The 21750-nt window shown below is 33.8% G+C and overlaps 1 protein-coding gene across 4 annotated transcripts in view; it reads left to right on the top strand.

The window, feature by feature from the left end:
- The window catches only part of LOC117316143 (coiled-coil domain-containing protein 60-like), a 45910-nt gene that overhangs the window by 11564 nt on the left and 12596 nt on the right, over positions 1 to 21750 (top strand). For 2 of the 4 annotated variants that reach the window (XM_033870648.1, XM_033870647.1), the window contains exons 3-12: positions 3703 to 3786; positions 4380 to 4456; positions 5388 to 5457; positions 6297 to 6430; positions 8630 to 8743; positions 9622 to 9777; positions 10064 to 10168; positions 15435 to 15528; positions 16022 to 16126; positions 21237 to 21444. In XM_033870648.1, coding sequence (XP_033726539.1) covers positions 3703 to 3786; positions 4380 to 4456; positions 5388 to 5457; positions 6297 to 6430; positions 8630 to 8743; positions 9622 to 9777; positions 10064 to 10168; positions 15435 to 15528; positions 16022 to 16126; positions 21237 to 21444 — 1147 coding nt within the window. Of the gene's footprint in view, positions 1 to 3702; positions 3787 to 4379; positions 4457 to 5387; positions 5458 to 6296; positions 6431 to 8629; positions 8744 to 9621; positions 9778 to 10063; positions 10169 to 15434; positions 15529 to 16021; positions 16127 to 17917; positions 17942 to 21236; positions 21445 to 21750 lie in introns of all 4 variants that reach the window. The other 2 variants (XM_033870650.1, XM_033870651.1) reach the window with 2 other exon arrangements.

The raw sequence follows: 21750 nt of genomic DNA, 5'->3' as shown, positions 1-21750 counted from the left end.
ACATGACATCACACTATGTTACATGACATCACACCATGGTACATGACATCACACTGTGGTACATGGCATCACGCTATGGAACATGACATCACACTAAGGTACATGACATCACACTATGGTACATGACATCACACTATGGTACATGACATCACACTATGGTACATGACATCACACTATGGAACATGACATCACACTATGACACATGACATCACACTATGACACATGACATCACACTATGACACATGACATCATACTTTGGTACATTACATCACACTACGGTACATAACATCATGCTATGGTACATGACATCGCACTATTGGACATGACATAACACTCTGGTAGTTGCTTTAGAAAATGTGCACTCCAGTCCAAGATTGTCAACATAATATTGCGAAAAAGTGCAGAAAATGTTTTTATATTTCTCACATTATATAATAAATAGAACAGTTAAATCTGTTTGATTTTATTTATTTATCTATTCTTTTATTTATTTGATATCTAATTATGTATTTTATGTGAATAGCCTTTTTTTTATATATATAGTTCTGTAGGTCATTTATCGATTCCTAGTATGTACACCTATTCTGAGAAAGGGGTTATATAGCATGAATTCATAGTGTCCCTTCGTCCACCATCCATAAATACGTGGTATTACAAATTTTCTTTGCAGAGAATTTGACACACATTAAAATTAGTATTTATCCATGTCATGGCAACACTGTCATATAAAGAAAATGCTTTTGACCAAACAAAAATCAATGTTTTAAAAAATGCATGCCTGTTAAAGCTTTTCTGTGTACATTATTTTGTATTGTTGTTTTTAATTTTGTCTGTGGTAGAAATAGCTCTTCTGAGGTAATGTTTGTTGTTAAAAAAAACGACACAAAATATAAAATCTTGTATCACAAACAAGTGATTTAGCTGTAGTGTATGGTTTGAAGAATTTAATACTTTGAGGACTGTTGACAATGTTATCTGTCTGTACAGGACAGGGTCAGATATAACAATATAAAGTACAGACCTATTGTTAATATTAGCAATTGAGGCTTTATGTGTTTTAGGTCACGCGTGTATGACACAAATATATAATCATATGAAGCTAATACATGCAGTGTTTTCTGAACGAGTCGATAGTTTTGTCGAGTGTCAGCGTTCTATCTACGATCACTGATTATATTGTTCTGAAATGTTATTCCCTGTGATACAAGACTTTACAGGTTCCTGTTTGTATTGATCTTTATACAACAGAGTGTTCACAGAGTTTTCCGTATCGCGGGACATTCTGTTACAGATATTAGCTATCAGTCAGTTACATTAAACAGCACTTAAAGTAGTATCATTGTCATTACTATGTCCTGTTTCATTTCACACAAGTAAAACTAATTTATTTAATTACTGCATTCCATTAAAAGCTGAAAAATTAATGACGGGAATCAATGGTCACATGTTTTTGTCGATGAATTCAAGTTATTGTGAATATAACTTCACAAAGAATTTTTTTTTTTTTTGTAATTGTTTAATTCATTATAACTTAATATTTTATGTTACATTTCATATATGTTTCATTGTTAAATTTGAAAGGAATCAATCAGTAATGAAAATTTGAAATGTTCCTGGAAATAATCAATTTCTTAATGGGGAAAAAAATATACCTTAATAACTTATGATCCTGGAGTATCAGTTGATATAGATCAATGTCTGCACCACACTACCCTCCCATAATTAATATATACATTTTATATTGTATTTATTCTAATAAATGCCCCCTCCGTAATAAACGCCCAACCTCCCCCACCCCCTCCCACCCATGTTTCAGTGATAATAGCCATCCACATGTGTCCAGAGTTTAGAACTTGCCAAAATGTTTGTCACTTAGTTTTACAATGTTTTTGGACAGATAAACACTTGTTTCATGGTGTCAATCAAGTACTGCACACTTAACGGACCTAACAACTGTTACCGACTCTGAAGTTTAAACCCCCCTATGAAAAATTGCTCACCCTTGGGGCGTTTATTATAATAAATATGGTATATCTACTTTAGTTCAGTGGAATTGGCAACAAATACCATTTCCTTGTCCTGTAATTAGCCCATATCACTTCATTTGAAGTCAAACATATATCTTATGTTTAACAACTCCATTCAAAATTATATACAGCCCTCCACCTCTGGGTTGCGAGTTCGAAACCTACGTGGGGCAGTTGCCAGGTACTGACCGTAGGCCGGTGGTTTTTCTCTGAGTACTCCGGCTTTCCTCCACCTCCAAAACCTGGCACGTCCTTAAATGACCGTGGCTGTTAATAGGACGCTAAACAAAAACAAACAAACAAACAAGCCAAGATATTGTTGTATAGCTGCCTCGAGTTTGAGGGGCTATTTTATCAGACTAGGGCAGGAAAATTTTCTTAACCTTATTTGGAATGATTTTGTTCATTTTTAAATTAGGATGAACACCTTGAAATGGGAATGGGCTGAAATAGACATGTACATACAGACAGTCTTTGTGAAAACTTTGGCATTTTGTGAGACATAACTGCATATTAGCTTTACTGTGTACTTTTTAAAGCATGAGTAGAATGAGTAGTATATATATATATTATATATATAAACTCAAATGTGAACAGGCACATAGCCAATTTATGTCAGAGGTAGACATCAAAGTAGACAAAAATAAACAGTTCAATATTTGTTAAGTATACTCATGCCTTCACATAGTAGATAAGACATGTTCAAGGCCTGTCGACAGTTGAGATATATTTTGATAGATTTATCGATCTATTAAACTTTAGACACCAATTAGTTCTCCACTTAATCTTTGTAAATAACTTAAATAATTAATTAACCTTGTAGCCTTAATATGGCACTTGACAGTAATTGTAGTAATTATTAAGAGCAGTTAGGAATGGCAGTTTTCTATTGTAAAACATTATATTATGATATCGTTCTGTCAGGGGGCAAAACTATAAAACTGGAGATTGATGGTATATTTCACTTAAAGTATTGCTAGTGTACATGAGATGTTGTTTGATGTTCATGTAACGTAGTGATCAGAATGACCATCTAGATTTTAATTAGATTAGAACAGGAAGTAATTTTAGTAGGTTTTTGTCTCTGTGTTGATCTCTAAACAATATACATGTATATATAGGGTCTAGTAAGTAATAACGACGGTATGGTCCAATATATGTGCTGGATCCTAACAAACAGATATTCGCTGGATGCGCATTAGTAGAAATAGATAATTTGTCAAGTAGTAATATCGACAGTACAGACAAGAAAATTGTCAAATTTTCGAGACAATCTGTCCCTTTATCAAGACACAGGTAAATTACATACGATCACATATAGACATACAACTTGGAACAGTTAGATTTAGTAGGTAAACAACAAAAAATATCATTTTGTTTGTGAAAACAATCCCCTCGGTCGATAATTAATATGTATATATATATTTTATGGTAAGTTTGTCAAACATGTATTGTAATTCACACTCAAAATTCCTGACAATTTTTTTTTAAATCCCCCCCAAAATAGTATCCTAATTAATCCTTGCCTTGTGTGATACTGGTATCTGAAGAGGTTTCTTAATGAGGAAGATATTACCAGATATTAAAAAAGATAATATTTGAGAATTATGAAGAGGTACAAAGAACAAAGGAAAAATAAAATTGTATTTTGAGACATTTTTTCTGCTGATTCCAGTCAAAAGATATGGAGACGAGTAGTAGTTCTGATGAAGATGACGGGGAACCTGCTGCAGATGCTGCTCATAACAAAGGAAAAGGGGTGAGTTACTAATTGTTTTTATATAACACAATAGATATTTAATATACTGCCTCATTATGGTGTACAACATCACACTCTATACACTGACCCCACTTCCAGACGTGTAGTTCTCGAGATTGACATCACATAATCATATATCTAACTAATTGTACTTTATGAAACTTTGTCTACAAGTTTGCAGATTCGGATCATATTATTTAAACAATATGTCATTAGTCTACTATATAAGGAAAGATAAAATAATCAACTATTAGATAAAAAATGTGTGGTAGGTTTAGCCTCATTCAAAATGTGAAAACTTGATCCAAAGATCTTACATGTAAAAACTTGAACCAAAGCTCTACATGTGAACATTTGAACCAAAGATCTGCATGTGAAAATTTGAACCAAAGATCTGCATGTGAACATTTGAACCAAAGATCTGCATGTGAAAATTTGAACCAAAGATCTGCATGTGAATATTTGAACCAAAGATCTGCATGTGAACATTTGAACCAAAGATCTGCATGTGAAAATTTGAACCAAAGATCAACATGTGAAAACTTGAACCAAAGATCTACATCCCAAGTTTAAAATCCGAAGTTGTATTACAGGTGTCGGCCGCTAAGTTTGTACTGAGACGATCAAGGAAAGACCTTAACACACTGAAACAGGAAGTTTTCCATAGCAGGTACGAAATTGTGTGAGAGTGAGGACAGAGTCCGTAATAAAAAAAACAAAAAAAACGATCTAGTGAACCTCAACACACTGAAACGAGAAGTTTCCCATAGCTGGTACGAAGTCATGTGACATTCGGAGACAGAGTCCCTAATAAAACAAAACAAAAATAGTCTATTGAACCTCAACACACTTGATAGATTTTAAAAGCAGATACCGAATAGAGAGCAAATTGATTCACACAGCATTTAACCACTGATAAACCCCTTGTCTGGATAATTCAAATCCCAGCTGAATCCCACCTGGATAATTAAACACACTCAGACAATTAATCCCACCTAGATTAATAGAATCTTTCACCCCCTTGGGGTGAGGCAGGGGAATCTCAACCCGAGGGGAAGATTATTAAGTTACCCTGTTTACCCTCTTATGTATCTAATATTGACGTTAAAGCAATGCAAGGAAATGTTGACGTGACGTGATTGAATTGTCAACGTCGACGTGATTGTACTGTTGCTGTGACGTCATGGTATTGTTGACGTGACGAAATACAATTGTTGAGAGTGTGCAAAGAGCACGTGTAGCTTGTCTTTTCCCTAGGGTGAGATAACAAAAATCTCACCCCGGTAAAACTGCGGATATCCCTGTCCAGGGTAAGAGAAAATTATTTCCACAAATCAAGAGCTATTTCATTGTTCTACAATACATCTATGTTTTCTTATCCCTCTCATTGAAATTTGTGTATTGACCCCATAATCTTACTGCAGAAAAAATTGTGTGATCATATCAGTTAAAACCTGCAAAGAACAAAAAATAGAAACTTTTGTAACTCAGCATATTGACAGACTTTCATATCGCCATCAAAACCCTGAAGCTGGAAATAGAGACATTTGCTAGGATATAGATTTATTTCTTTGATGATTATGACCTTGTTTATTTAACAGAAACTTGATTCGTAATGTGAGACTTGGACATGGCTTGTTTGACTTGATAAAGAAAGAACGAGAAGCCAAGGTAAGAAACTATTAAGATTTCAGCATGAAATATTAATGGGTATCCCATAAAACAATTGCAATTAAACTATACTATGATCATTCCCTATACAAGGTAAGTAACTCAGATTTTGGCATGAATTATTAATGGGTATCCCATATAATACTGTAATTAAACTACTGTATGCTGTAATTCTCTTCACAAGATAAGTAACTAATATTTTGGTATGAAATATTAACAGGTATCCCGTATAATACTGTAATTAAACTATGCTTTAATTCTCTATATAGATTTTAAGGAGTTTCATTGTCAAAAGGTAATTTTCCTTTAATATTTTGGGTAAAAATATTTCTCAAAATGCCCCAGTTCCTAAATTTCATCACAGGAAGAATCTGTAAGGTATGCAGAAACTCAAGCTTAAACAGGATACGGACACTCCTTTTATGAAATTTTGTGATGTATGAATAATTTATTTTTCAAGTAACAAGATAATCTGACAATTAATGCACTATGGCTGTAACCTTTTTACATTTTGAACTCCCAACCCAGAGGTGGAGGGCTAGTGATAAAGTGTCGGGACACCTTAACCACTTGTCCACTGCCTGAGGCAGCTAGTTGCCAGGTACTGACCGTAGGCCAGTGTTTTTTTTTTATCTGGGTACTCCGGCTTTCCTCCACCTCCAAAACCTGGCACGTCCTTAAATGACCGTGGCTGTAAATAGGATGTAAACAAAAAACAAAACAAAAAACAAAACAAAAAACAAAAACACTTTTTAGTAAATGGAGCGATATTCCATGAGGGTAGCAAACCAGGTTTTAAAATTGTGATTTATGTTATTGTCTTTTCTCGTTAACCGCAGCAAGAGGAAGAGGAAAAACAAAACAAACGTAAAGCTGAGGCAATGAGAAACGAGTGGCAACCTCCTAAAACAGATTCGTCCAGTGATGACGAGAGTTCCGATGAAGGTCTTCTCGCAGAGGAAGACCTCAGCAGGTAACCATGTATTAGTGGTGCATCGATGCCAGACAACAAATGTAGATCTATAGGAGTCATTTGACAATAACTGTAGATTAATCAATAGTCTTAATTTAGCTACAGATTCGTAAAATCAGATATGATATTTATCTAATGATGTAGGATATGCTATATTTGTGTTTTGTTTGTGATTTTGTTCTGGATGTAAAAAACCACGAAACATCACAACCCTCAATACATCCCTATAATCTCACCGACATCCCCATATCCACTTGCACATGGTCTGTATTATAATGGTTGTGTCCAATGCCAAAAAATCACTTGACACAGTCAGCATGCACATGCATACGAACTAATATTTATAAGATGTTTAACGAACATACATATATGCATATTATTTTTATGAAATTTCACTTCCTTAAACTTTAGCCGTAAAGAATAGTGCTATTTAAATTAAGAGTGTAATGTTTAAAACACAACTTAAATAAAAAATTCCTATTTTGAATAAAAGAAGATGAAATAAAAAAACTGAACCTTTTCTTATTTTCAAAATTATAAAGCTTGCATGTATTTTCCATTATGTTCACATCAAGTGAAGTTTTTCATCTGCTAAAACTGCAGCTGTCCAGGAGTACGTGTTTACATATTACTTAGCAATAGTGAAGGCTTTCACTGCAAAAATCATTTCCTGTAAAATGTCGACAGAGCAGACAAAGATTTTTGCTTCGAAATTAAATTTTAAATTTCTCTCATGTGAAAAATAACACCTGAAAATGATTTTTAATGTGATCTATTGGATAGAATACCTTATCAATCGGTTTGTGTATTTGAACACCAGCGGTAAACCGAGCGGTAAACCGATGTTATTGATTTTTTATACTTTTATATATATATGTAGACCTGGGACCTACAGCATGTATATTGTACAGGGGTGTTTATTGGATTATAAGTGTAGTTTAAATGTTTGCTCCAGACTTATATTTAAAGTGTCTGAGAAGGTTCACTTGGCTGACATTCAGCACTATGTTCGGACATTGATTATTGATTTACGATAGTGGGAATTAAAGCGATACAATACCAGTCATCGATCTCTATATCCACATCTATAGCTCTCACTCTCTCACTGTTAATTAAAGTATTGGAAGTGTGTTTTTATTTGCTCAAGAAGTTTTTACCACAAATTAATATTCGTTCTGTTATTGAAAATAAACAAAACACTGTATAGGCAATGTATATACCCTGATATTGTGTCTTATTAATCAGAATTACATAGTTATATCATTTATGTTTATATTTCAAAAATAGGTCATCTTTACAAAAAAAGACCAATGCGTCTTTCTCCAAATTAAGAAGATTAAAATGACATTAAAAGTATTAGGTTTTTTAATGTAAATATTAAATTTTGGATTTTGAAATTTATAATACAACATGCCCACAGTGTGTGTGTAATTTAGACTGATATACATTTTGTAATTCAATTTTTACAGTTAGTAGGTCATTACACATGGTCAAAATTAACCCCCTCCGGATATTATAGGTTTTTATGGAGTTGTTTCCCCTAACGTAATATTAGTGAAATCTAGTAACTACCATATCTAGTGTGTTTAGACGTTACAGGTGTTTGAATAGGGTTGGACAGATGTAACCGCATGGCTTTCATGGCGTTGTATTGTTCTTAGATACAGTTTTAACTCTGCGTGTGTATGTATGATCATCCACATCTGGAACCAAAATCATTGACTGACAGGAGCATAAAAAAAAGTAATCAAAACTCATTTAACTACAAACACCTTGTTGATATTAATCTTTTCAATTTTTTTTTGGAGATGAAAAATTGTACAATAGTTTAACTATCACCAAATTTGCAAAACATTTTCAATTCACAATCAGTCTTTAAGACATTTTTTAATTCATATTTGCAATTCTACTGATCAAAGTATTTAAACAGGTCATTTTGAATAAAGCAATATATTTCATTAAATTTTTTTTTCGATGGCATTAACAAAAAAAAAACATAATCACTGTAAAATTGTTCAAGTAGACTGGATATAAATGTCTCAACTTTATACACCTGATTCTATCATAGTTCCACTCAGTCAGTGAAAAGTTCCTCACAATATGCCAGTGTGCTAATCAACAATTTATGCTAATGAGTTTCAAAGAATACCTGTAGTTTATGCTAACATGTTTTGTGTGTAAATATGCATTTCTCTGAAGATACATGGCGGAGTTCAGAAAACAAGACAGTGACGACGATGATGATTTTGGGGGAGGTAACAGGTCCGATGATGAGACTCCGGAAGGGAAGGGCCTAGTTCAGTTGTTGTCACGGTTTGTACAGCACCTTGCATGCTAACACTAACAATATCTAAATCATACTAGACTTTGACCTCTGTACCATTTCCTATTAAATAATTCAATATGATGTGGTTTCTGTTGAAATAGTCATACATTTAAAAATTTCTCAAATGTTTATAAATATTTTCTATGACAAGATTATGTACTAAATTGAACCAGTATTATTGTGTGGTACGTTGCGTGATGTTGATTATAGACTTTAAATGAAGTCACGCTTGTCCTATATCAACTCTGATAGATTTTTTCTTTCAATGTTATCAGACTATATTGCTTGATTTCAACACAAGCGAATGCTATGATTATGTAAGTAAGTAATGTCTGAAGTTCTAAAGGACTTTGTTCTTTTGTAATGAGGTGGCCCCGGTGGCCGAGTGGTTAAGGTGTACCGACACTTCATCACTAGCCCTCCACCTCTGGGTTGCGAGTTCGAAACTCACGTGAAGCAGTTGCCTGGTACTGACCGTAGGCCGGTGGTTTTTCTCCGGGTACTCCGGCTTTCGTCCACCTCCAAAACAAGGCACATCCTTAAATGACCCTGGCTGTTAATAGGACGTTAAACAAAATAAACCGAACCTTTTGTAATGCGTTCCTGTTTCTTATTTCCATGTCCAACATTTTTACTAAGGTTATATAAGTAGGAGAAGTATATGATGCACTTCCAACCATGTCCAAACCTGCAAAGAGAAAATGTATTGCAGCTGTTCTGTTGGAGATTTCGACACTCCACTTCAGCATTGATAGTCACATGATAGATATCCTATTTTAACCTCAGTAGTTTGATGGAAGACTTAGATATAAGGATGTATATTTGTTATTTCTTACCTGTTGACTGTAACACTTTATTGTTGTAGGATCACACAGGTAGATGAGGAGTCCGAAATCCCCGCCAGTAAATCCATCATGACTACGTCACGGCCGGAGAGCACCAAGAAAAAGAAAATAAAGATGCCTCGTCCATACACACCCCATCATACTAACATCAGCGAGGCACGCGACCAGGTGTCCAAGTATGTCATACAACACACATTGAAATAACTTTGATTTCTCATCATCTTATCCAGTTTGCCTACAATAATATCTCGAATTCACAATTTTGGATTTAAAGTCAAGATTTTAGTTCCATGCACTATTTAGATACTATGCGTGTACTGGTAAACAGAAGGCATAACTCAACTAGGAGAGAAAATCGAAAATCTCCTTTTAAGGGAGGTAACTCAATAACAACAATAGTTAGATGGTATATTTTCTTTTTGTCATATTTTTTCTAATAAGATATTTTTGTTCACATTTTAGAGAGTCACTTTTCAGACAACTATGCACACTAAACTGGATACTGGATGCCATGAAACAGGATTCTCTGCAAAATCTCCCTCCAATCATGTCTAGCTGGAAGCTCAAGTGAGTGTACCCAATTTATCTCCCAAAATGTCCAGCTGGAATTAGCTCAAGTGAGTTTACCCAATTTATCTCCTATCTTGTCCAGCTGGAAGCTCAAGTGAGTTTACCCAATTTATCTCCTATCTTGTCCAGCTGGAAGCTCAAGTGAGTTTACCCAATTTATCTCCCAAAATGTCTAGCTGGAAGCTCAAGTGAGTTTACCCAATTTATCTCCCAAAATGTCCAGCTGGAAGCTCAAATTAGTTTACCCAATGTATCTCCCATCTTGTCTAGTGGAAGCTCAAGTGAGTTTACTAAATTTATCTAAAAAAATGTCTTGCTGGAAGCTCAAAGTGAGTCTACCCAATTAATGTCCTGAAATGTCTAGTTGTAATCTGTATGACTCTGCCAAACCTTCTTCCTACGGTTTAATCCTGTTTCTCCCAAAACTGAAAATCTAGGTAAAATTTTTTTGGGAGAAACAGGATTTGTTTACACAGGGGTCTAATTATTAAGTAAACACAGAAGGTAATTATCTCTCTCATTCATTTATTGCAAAATCCAGGTAAATAAGGTAAATACAGGTAGATAGGTTCAAGTTCAAGTTCAAGTTCTTTATTTCCTTGAGCCTTACTGCTCATCGGTTCAACAAATATATACATGTACAGAAATGATACAATACAAAAACCACACACTCGCATACACACACACACACACAACCGGACTAACACATACATTGTACAACAGGTAGAGTGTAGAAGGACATTTTTTTTTTTATACTAATAAATAATCTGTTCTTTGTTTATTACTGTATTTAATATATTTTGCTAAATTTGAAAGATCTTTTTTGTTTACTGTTTCTAGAAGTTGAATAAATTTGTACATACTAGGTTTATTATAATAATATTTCTTAATAAAACGTTTTCTTAGGTCTAAATGAAATTCACATTTAATAATAAAATGAAATTCATCTTCAATGTCTCCACTGTTACAATAGGAACAAGTTCTTTGATTTCTTTCTAAGTTATTAAATCTACCAATTTCAATATTTAATTTATGTGATGACAATCTAATTCTAGTTATTTCTTTTAAATTAGAAGTACCTATTGGTTTTGATAAATATGGCTGTAAGTAGAACTTTTCACTAATAAACTTGTACAGTGAACACTTGGAAGATGAATTGATTTTTTCTTTACATTCTTGTATAAATATATCACATAGTCTACATTTAACAATATTCATAATATAATCAGCTGTATAAATATAAATATCCCCATTTTGCCATATATACCCAACACCCATTCTATACAGTTCTTCTTTTACTTCATTCAACCATTCATTCCCGTTTTCTAACATATCTTGATAACAAGCATTTAACACACAGTTATTGGTTTGTTTTAATTTCAACCAATATTTAAAAATTCTAAATTTCCTCACTATTACAAAAGGTAATCTCCCTAATTCTTGGTAAATCATACAATTAGAAGTACTTTTCTTAACCCCCAATAATCTTTTTAAAAACTGTAAGTGGATTTTCTCTATATCCGGTGCTTTATGAAAACCCCAAATTTCAGCCCCATAGTTAAATATACTACCGACGTATGTATCAAAAACATGTAGTTGGGTTTCAACGTTAAAAAAAATTTTCTTTGATACTCCCGAAATTGAAAATAATGCTTTTCTTCCTTGTTCAGCAATTTTTTGTTGAGTTTTCTTAAATTTACCATTAAAATTCATTTGTATCCCCAGATAATTAAATTCATCTACGGTTTCTAATACACATCCTCTTTTTCAACCCATGTTTCATACAAACATATAATATCAAACTTATTTATAATATTTACAAAGTCTTCTATGTCTAATTTGTCCGTGATGGACCTACATACATTCCATGAAATAATGGACAGTCCTTCCACACAATCCTAATAGGAAATGTCGTGGTCCCTACTGGGTGGCTCTTGTCGCGAAGATGGGTTTCTCCACCGACCTCGTGCCGCGTGTTGATATCGTGTATGCAATGAACGAAAATCATTACGTCCTTGACTTGTCGTTGCGTTATTCCATCCTGATTCTGCGATCCCCGACTCATTACCAATGAAACTGTCACTATGCTGTACAAGCCGCGGTGAACTGGTACGAGCTCGAGTCGGAGGCGGCTCAAAACGCTCCTCTCCATCTGGAGTAGACGGCACGCGATTACGTTTTTGATCCTCGCGACGACCAATAGCTGGCATGGAGTACCAAGATTATTTTCCACCGATCGCGAGGGCTCCCGTTGCTGCGCGCCCGCGTTACGGACAACGTCGCTATGTGGCCGCTGTTGATCAGATCGACGTATAGGGTCACTCTCTGGCACGTAAAGCTCCCCGTCAATATAGAGACGGTCTCTGACGAGTTTGGCATGGCGACCTTCGCGCTTATAATGTCTCATGACAGGATATAACTGTCTCCGTCGCTCCTCGACTGCATCAGGGAACTGCTCGTTTATGCCGAACCGCGTACCACGGAGCATATATCCGTGACCTTTCACTTCTTGTTTGTCCTCGTAGTATAGGAATCGTACAACTACCGGGCGGACTTTACCACGTACGAATTTCTGGAAACGATGAACGTTCGCGAATTCCAGATGTCGTGATATACCAAGCTGGCGATGAAAGAATTCCCTCACTTTGTCCCCTATAACCTCATATCGTTGTTCTATTAGACCTGTTATCACCAAATTATATTTCATGTTCCTGCACTTTTGGTCTTCAACCTCTGCTGTGATGTCGTGACATTCCTTTCTTAGGTTCACCATTTCTTCCTGTAGTTTTGATTGGTTGTTAGCAATGTTTCTATTTTCTATTTTCACTCCTTGCATTTCACCCTGCGTTGTCGATAATACAGTCTCGTTTTTTTCAACCTTTCTCTTCATTTGTTCATAAAATTCACCAATTGCTTCTGCACTTTTTTCTATTTCCATGTTTTTCTGAACAATTTCTTTAACCTGATTTTCCATAATTACCACTTTTGCGTTGAGTGTAGATAGTGCCGCGTCTATTTTGTCTATTTTATTCACATGTGTCTCTATACGTCCAAGTCTCTCGTTTATGTTATTCATCATTTCTATCATATGTTTCATAGAATTTGCCATGTCTGTGTCGCTACCCCCGTGTAGAACCTCTCGCACGCTTTCTAAAATACTTGACGTTGTGCTAGCCATCATTCCCTGGTCAAGAATAACAGGTATCACACAGGTGAGAAAAATCAATAGAGCGTGACGAGAAAAATCGGTCAACACCATACCATAAAAATCCACTCGAGTTCAAAGTTCACAAAACAATATACGCGCACTGTACGATACATGCGATGAAGAAAACTGATAAAAGTCATTCAAAATCTTCATGCAATTCAAATTTCACAAAATACCTCTGTCACATGATACTTTCGGAACCTGATTGCAAAGTTACGACTCATTCGACGATACCTGCACGTTCACAATCGACGTAAATTCACGGAGCACTCTACCCGTGTCTGCCCTGTTGGGCGCCATCTTGTACTAGGTGATATAACTACAAAAACTTTAAAAAGTTAAAAATAATGCATTTATATTACACACATATATGCACTTTTTACTGATGATATGATTTACTTGTACAATGGATAACTAATAAGCACTATATATTATCTTCAAAATACAATATAATAAGCACCACATTTACATTCATACATACATTACAAATGAGCACTATTTATATCATAAATAAACCAATAGTTTACTCTTTCTGTATACTATTTGTACTGTATTACAAAAGATGAAGCAAGGATGATGCATTATTAACAGAACTATGTGCATGTATTTAGGAGTGAATCTGAAATTTAATAATGAATTCAACAGTATTCAAATACAGCTATCAAATCAGGGTCGTAAAGCAATGTTTGCACTTTTTACAAAATGTAATCACATGAAATTAAATATTGAAACTATGCTTCATCTTTTCGATACATATGTTGGAAGTATTTTAAGCTATAGTTGCGAGATATGGGGATCGTCAAAGGCAATTGACATTGAAAAGGTCCACATACATTTTGCAAAAGAATACTTAATGTAAAAAAATCAACCTCAAATTACCTTTTTATCTTACCAAATATATTCCTAAAAGATATAGAATTTGTCTTACTAAGATACGTCTATCTGTACATTGTTTAGCCATTGAAGCTGGTAGATATAATAATACTCCAAGATTAAGACGATCTTGCAATATGTGTAATAATAGACAACAAATTGAAGATGAATATCATTTTATTCTTGAATGTAATAGTTATAGAAATTTAAGGAAAAGGTACATCAAGCGTTATTACTGGTATAACCCATCTGTTTTTAAATTAATCCAGCTATTCAGAGTACAAAATGTAAAGCAACTGTGTTCTCTAGGAAAATATATACATGAAGTTACTAAATTAAGAAATAATTACTAAACCAATCATTGAAGTTATGATGTCTCATTCTCTATATGTTATTTCCTGTTGTATACGCCATGCTGTAATTTGTATTTCATGTACAATGTTTTTGTGACTGATAGGCCGTACGACCGAAAGTAATAAAATAATTGAATTGAATTGAATATAAAAATAAGTCAATTATATAAAAAAAAAATGTTAAGATATATATAAAAAAAAATGTTAAGATATCAATAGTTTTAATTAATTTATGATATTATTAAAAAGAAGTCAATTATAACCACTTCGATAAATCTATTATAAATTATATACATAAATTGTTAATACAATTACATGTTTTATTTTAAAATTCAAACTATCTGTGAATATATGGATAAATCTATCATTTTATTTATTTGTCAACTGATACATTCAGTAATAGACACCTTAATTCACCTGTACAGGTAACAGGAACGTTGATTTACCTGTACAGGTAGAAGTCAACCTAACTGTTAAAACAACACTCTCCCTATATTGTTTACATAAGTTTTTGGGAGAAACAGGATATATATTTTTCAGTTTTGGGAGAAACAGGATGACACCCTTCCTACCTTGTCTATTTCAAAACTCAAACAAGTCTACTGAATTCCCTCACAAGTGTCAGATGAGTATAGCTGACCTCTGTTCAATTACTGGTATGTCTGCCTTGAATCATATGAAAATTATCGCTCCGGTATGTCTGCATGTATCTTATGAAATCAAACAAGTCTGCAAAACCTCCTCTCTATTATTTCTGTAATACCATGGTCAGCATACAGAATGTAAAGTTTGATCAATTATCAGCATATCTACTTATATATTCTGACAGTGATATTGGTGGGATGAGATGCCAAGAACAAAAGTCCAGGGAGAAAGAGTTTGATGGTAGATGGAAAGACTTCTTGACAAACCCAGGCTCAAGGGTAAGATAAGAGAGAAGTAGTATTATCTCCAGATCACTGCTACATCTAGTTTTAATCTCCTTTAAAGTCTTATTTGGCTTTATAGATAATGCTTGCTTTCGTATTTCTTCTCTCTATCCAACTCCTTTATTTTAACAACTCCCTGATAAAATTAATTTTGATATTTTCTAAATCAGTAATATTATATTTTAGCCTTCTAAAGTTTTCAAATAGATACATTACACATTTATTTGAGTAGACTTTTTTTTACAGCAAGTCCATTGTTGTAAGAGAAAGACTTCCACATTGTAGCATCTTCAGAGAGTGTTAGAAAGCCCACCGCTTTCCAGACACTGTACCAGGGAAATTTAGACTTTGCAATAATGTAAACACAAAAAAGGCTAAGAGTGTAAATGATTTGATGCTAAAACTCAACAAAAGTGCTTAACTTTTTTTTTTTATTGTTTTCAAATGACATCTTAAGAAATTGAATTTGTTGAAACCCACTTTACAGAGAAGGAGAAGACGAGGACTTTGGGCAAATCCCCTACAACACTTGCAAATGTTGAGCGTAGTGGATACATTTAAAACATTTGGCATTCAAAATTTAGAAACCAATGTTGGTATTAATTTCATTATTATTGTTCTTTTTATGACACATCAAATTTTTGCTGCCATTTCAACATGTCGTATTACTTGATCATGTGACTGTACTATCAAATGTTAAGAGCTACAGATTAGGAGGTCCCCATGTTGTAATTAAAGTTAGAGTTGTCCTATAAGAGAAAAAAAAATTAGAAACTAGTTTGCACCCTAAACAACTTTTGCAGTATATCCAGCCGAACATTTGTAATTAACAAAATATTAAGAAGCATAGTAGTACAGAGTCCCACAACATTTCTGTACATATACTAATTAAGGTAGATAATTTGTGTGAAACAAAAATGAAATGCTGGAGATGAATACAATTCTAATTTGGAACTCTCCCAAGTTCTATGAAACATATGATACATGTAGGTATGCAAGAGCATTAAGTTGACTGTGAAGTTGCATCAATTTGCATTGCTTTCTTGGTCGGCAACTTCAAGCTACTAAACTCGCAAAATCATTAGATTGTTTATAACTATTTTTGAAGCCTATCAATTTGGTAAACGTAGTATATGTATATACATATGTCTTGATAAAGGGGTGTATTGCCTTAGAAATCCGACAATTTACTTGTGAAGTGGAACTAGACTGGAGTGATCATCAGCGACCAGGTAGCTCAGTTAGTTGAGTGTCTGTCGAGAGTTTGAAGGGTCCAGGGTTCGAACCACGGGCTTGCCGCTACATTTTATTTCTATTTTGTTACACATGTCTTTACTGTTGTTATGACTACATGGATAATTTTATGGACACTATATATACATATACACGTATATAGGTTGATTCTCTTGATGTGGTAGTTCCGATGTCATGCAATTGATATTTGATCACCTTTACCAAAATATGAAAGATTGATCGAGGTTGAATGCTGTGTTGACCGATGAAATAGGTATTTTTTTCAAACCATATAAAAGAGAGGACATTGTTGAAATGACAGCTTATATTTTACTGTATTTACTTGTTGAACTTTTAAAAGTTCTTTACAATTCAAAAGTTTTCTGTCTTTGACCTCTTCAATGACAATTTCATATACATATAAAGAAACCTTAAATTATGCTGCACTTTTAAGATAAATAATACCTATTAGGGAATTATTTCACAAAATATTTGTATTGAAACCTGAATTGTTTCCCGGAACTTCCCTCCATAGATACATGTAGTTTCATGGTAAACAACTTTCATGTATACATAATATGAAACAATTAATTGTCCAGTACACTGTATTTCAACGTAATTCACTGTATTTTAATCTGCTTTCTTAACAACATTTCATATTTTACTGTATTTTCTCTGAATGACAGTCACCATTACGTGGATAAAAACTTGATTTTATATAAGCAATATAATTTTAAAGATTAAATGCCCCTCTAATTTTTCTAATTTTAACATTTTATATCTTGCTGTATATAACAATTTTATTGCTTCACACCGCAGTTTGTATTGCTTTTATTGATTTTATTTATTTATTTATTTGAAAAAATTGCTAACACAAATATTTCTTTAGAGCTTTCAAATGTAAAGGCTGTTTTATTCGAAACGGGTGGATATTTCATGGAAATTCTAAATCAAGACAAAGTATTCATCGCTCCTTCCATTCTTTACTATTTAACTACATTTCGAAAAAATAGCTAAACTCGAACTGTTTTAGAATAACAGCCTTTACACATGTTTACATTAGCCTTTGTTTCTAATTAATATTATTTAACGTAACTTTTTTAATTCATTATCTAACATATCATGCTCCATGATTTTGCTTGCTTTACAGATGGGATTAATGTCTTTATTATTTGTGAGTAATCATAAATGTCATGGTATCTCACCTGTCAGTTTTGCACCTGTCCAGAACTACCCAAAGTTTGGTTAACTGAACACATGATTTTAGCCTGGATATTGTACTCCGTATAATTTGTATCTATTATAGAAATGTATATCATACTCTTACATTTCGTTACTTTCATTGATGAAAATGCCCCTACTTGAATGCTATTATCCAGACAGCAACATCAATCTAATGCATTCCAAATAAATGAAATACATTTATATGTAAATTGATCAATGATTCATTGCATCATAGCACATTATATTACGATTTACAATCTCAGTCTTTGTGACTTACGTGTATCAATAAAATTTATATGAAAATGGAAATATCTATGATAAATTTATGCATGTAACAAGTTACTTGAAAGAGATTTATAACATGAAAGTCACACAAAAAAATGTTCTTCAAATTTTGTTTTGATAGAAATATAAAGTGTTTTGAATCGAACGTATCCATGTTACACTCTACTAAGTAATTACAGCTTATACCGATATATTTTCTTAATACTGTATTTGAGAAAATAAGTTATTTATCAGTCCAGAGGTAGACTGTGTTAACTAGCCATACTTTGGGTATAATTGGAACTGGAATATTCATATCCAGAGGTCTCATCAGCTGGTCAGGTTGTGTGATGTTTTAAACACTTTAAGTGTTAGAAGTGGTGTCCGGTATTGATGGTCATTTGTTGATCCCTCGTTAAGTGGACTCTGGTCTCCCTAAAGTGACCATTTATATGTTTATAAATAGAACTATGTGGTGCCAGTCATAGCTGCATGTCTAGTTGGTCAAACTGTACTGTTGATCAGACATTGGGATTACTTTTGCATATTACTGATAAACATTCGTGGTCCACAGTTTGTGTCAATAAATATGAATCTGTATGCAATACTTTACCATACAATACTTAATTCAATAATTTCCACATTACTTCAGTGATTTCCAGAGGGAAAATACCCACAACGAATCGCATAAAACGAGTCTTCATATTTCAATTTCGGCACCTGCTATCTTCCTTACCTCATCCAGTATTGTCTGCTTCGTGTTGTGAGGTACTAGAAGATCAAGCGAGAGTCAAATATATATATATTCCATTAAAAAGCACACAAAATTACTGCGTAGCGCTACATACTTGACGTAGTCTTCATTTTTACCATCCGTGATACTCCTGGCGTGACGTCCACATTCTGCACCTCAAGAATATGCCATAACAAAACTGAAGGCTCAGCCGCCGCCATCTTGTGGGTAAGACAAAAAGTCCAGTGGTGTACATCAAACGAATCCCGAAGTCGCTTTGCCGTTACATTGGTTGGCTTTGAACTTGGAAGCTGTGATTTTCACACAGATACGAGTACATCAGCTTAGTAATTGGTCAGGGTTTTCCCTAGTATCAATGAAATAGCTAGTCAAGTTCCTTCGATTTTGTAATGGCATATTTCAATGGTCATCTGAGAGCGAAAATGAACGTTGCTCCTGAGGTTTCGAGGATGCATGTGAAATTGAATTTCCGTCAAATAACTTAAGATATTATATAACTTCTGATGAATTGTTGAAAGAAATATTGAGATACATCTATCAGCATGTATGTATTGGGATCTTTAGATTATCTTAATGTAATAATTTTAAAATATTTCAATAAATGTAAAGGTCAGGGCTCTCGGTCAATATTGATAAAATTGGTGTTTATAAGGCACAGATATTGTACTGATTCGATTATTTCGAGACATATATGGTTGTTTTGTTTGTTGTTAATAATATTGTACTATGGCTGTTGTTTGTTAGGCTGAAATTCGTATGTGTTAGTAAATGTGTTAATCGCTCATCTCTTCACTGTCAGTTCCCAAACAGAATAGACGTTTTATGAGAACTACTGCATCTTTATAATTTCATTCTATGTTATTCCCTTTGGCCATTGTCCATTCTTTTCTCTTTTAAGTGTTCTCTTTTCTGCGCTAGTCTTCCACTACACACATGGTTAGTGTTTGTGGGATAGCTATTAATTATGGCGGAGTGTCCCCATGGTCAGGTGGATATTTCTTACGAAGCTCCGTCTTTTGCAAATATGTAATTTTCATCTGTCCTCACCTGTCGTAAAACAGAAAACCTAACACCATAAAACATCAAAATTTGGTTTGGTTTCCTCGTTTGTAAATACCCTTATTCTGGATTATTCTTGTATTAGCACTGTTATATATATATATTCATATTTTTTCAGTTATCTCAAGATTCCTTTTAACGATTCTGCCGAACGTGAATTGTGTAACTTGAACATTCGTAATGAAGAAATCGCTTTCGTCGTCTGTATGGTTTTTGTCATAGAACTTCTCTACAATGAAAAGCTGTTCAATATGGCTTTTATAAATTTTCAATATTGTCTTTATAATTTGATTTACCTTATAATCAACACCAGAAATAGTAGATAACAGGAACCTTAATCTCTTCCGTAAGTTGAGCCGTCCATTTGGTATTTCTGCCGAAATAAAAAGAAATTGACTATTTAGAAAAAAAAGTAACGGTATATTTCACATAACGGTGGTAGTTACAACTATCACAGTAACAGGCATACAGGAGGGCATCCTTCATATCACGTAGGAACTTAACATCCAAAATCTTCAAAACAAAAACACTTTGCACGATTGACCAGTCGTTGATTGTAAAACTTTCACATTGAATCATTGTATATCGTTGCATCACCGTTGATTCGTTTTGTTTTGTGTCACTAGTTTGAAGCACGTTTTCTAACTTCAGGTAATGAATCGGTTAAGATAGTCTATTTGTGGTTGTACACAGCAAAGCACGATTTTCTGGTATCATAGTTGCTGCAATTATGTAGAAGGCATTTTTGAAAAATGGCAATTTTAAATCAAGCTAGTATTTTATGATATTAATTGTTAAACTTCACAACTTAGCTCCACACTGATCATGATAGATATCATTAACATAAATGACTGATCAATGAAAAGGTACTCGTTTGATGTCCAGAAAACCTCACCATTTTACCGTATTATTCAAGTTTTCCTAACATGTACTTGAAGCATATTCTAAATGTGACTTAGAAATTGAGAGCAATATAAAATCAAAATAAAATGTCATCAGAAAATTTTTGGTTTTCGCTATGTAGATGAGGCGTCGAAATAAGTAGTGTTGGTATAAGAAATAAGTATATTTGGTTTGATGAGCTTTTTGTCGTTTAATACCAACATTTACAGGGAAAGTAACCTTGCAATGTTTTATTATATCATTTAATTATCCTGTTTGGTGACAGATAAGTAAGAGCCAGCGCCGCAATGCTCCTGGAAGAGGAGGGACCAAGCGAGGTTGGTTGACGTCCAAAAACTCCACTGGACTGACCACACCCACTACCGCTATGGGATCTCTCCGGCTGGGTGCCTCACATGACTCAAACCACGAAGAAGCATCGGTGTTGTCTTCACGTCCAGAGTTCGAGGAAGATGAGGAACATCCTCATAAAAGTAAGCTTGACACTAGGTAACGCAATGAGAGAATAACTATTTTTTATTCTTTGCATGCACTTAGACTTATTTTTTTTTATTTATCTATCTATCTATATATTTTTATTTGTCAATATTTCAAAATATTGTCAACTGTACAAAAACATAGAAAATATCACACGCACGAATTACATTAATCCACTGTCGATTTTGAGTTACAATTATTATTTTGTTTCATGTCGGTATTCGCGATTGTTTATGAAATCAGCTGAATTGTATTTCAAGTATTGTAGGTTCATAGCTGTGGATTTAATTCTGGTGTTTCAG

The sequence above is a fragment of the Pecten maximus genome, chromosome 18, assembly GCF_902652985.1.
Source record: "Pecten maximus chromosome 18, xPecMax1.1, whole genome shotgun sequence".
In the NCBI taxonomy this organism is placed as follows: domain Eukaryota; kingdom Metazoa; phylum Mollusca; class Bivalvia; order Pectinida; family Pectinidae; genus Pecten; species Pecten maximus.
The sequence above is the reverse complement of the archived record's forward strand: the minus strand, read 5'-3'. Positions and strand labels throughout refer to the sequence as shown.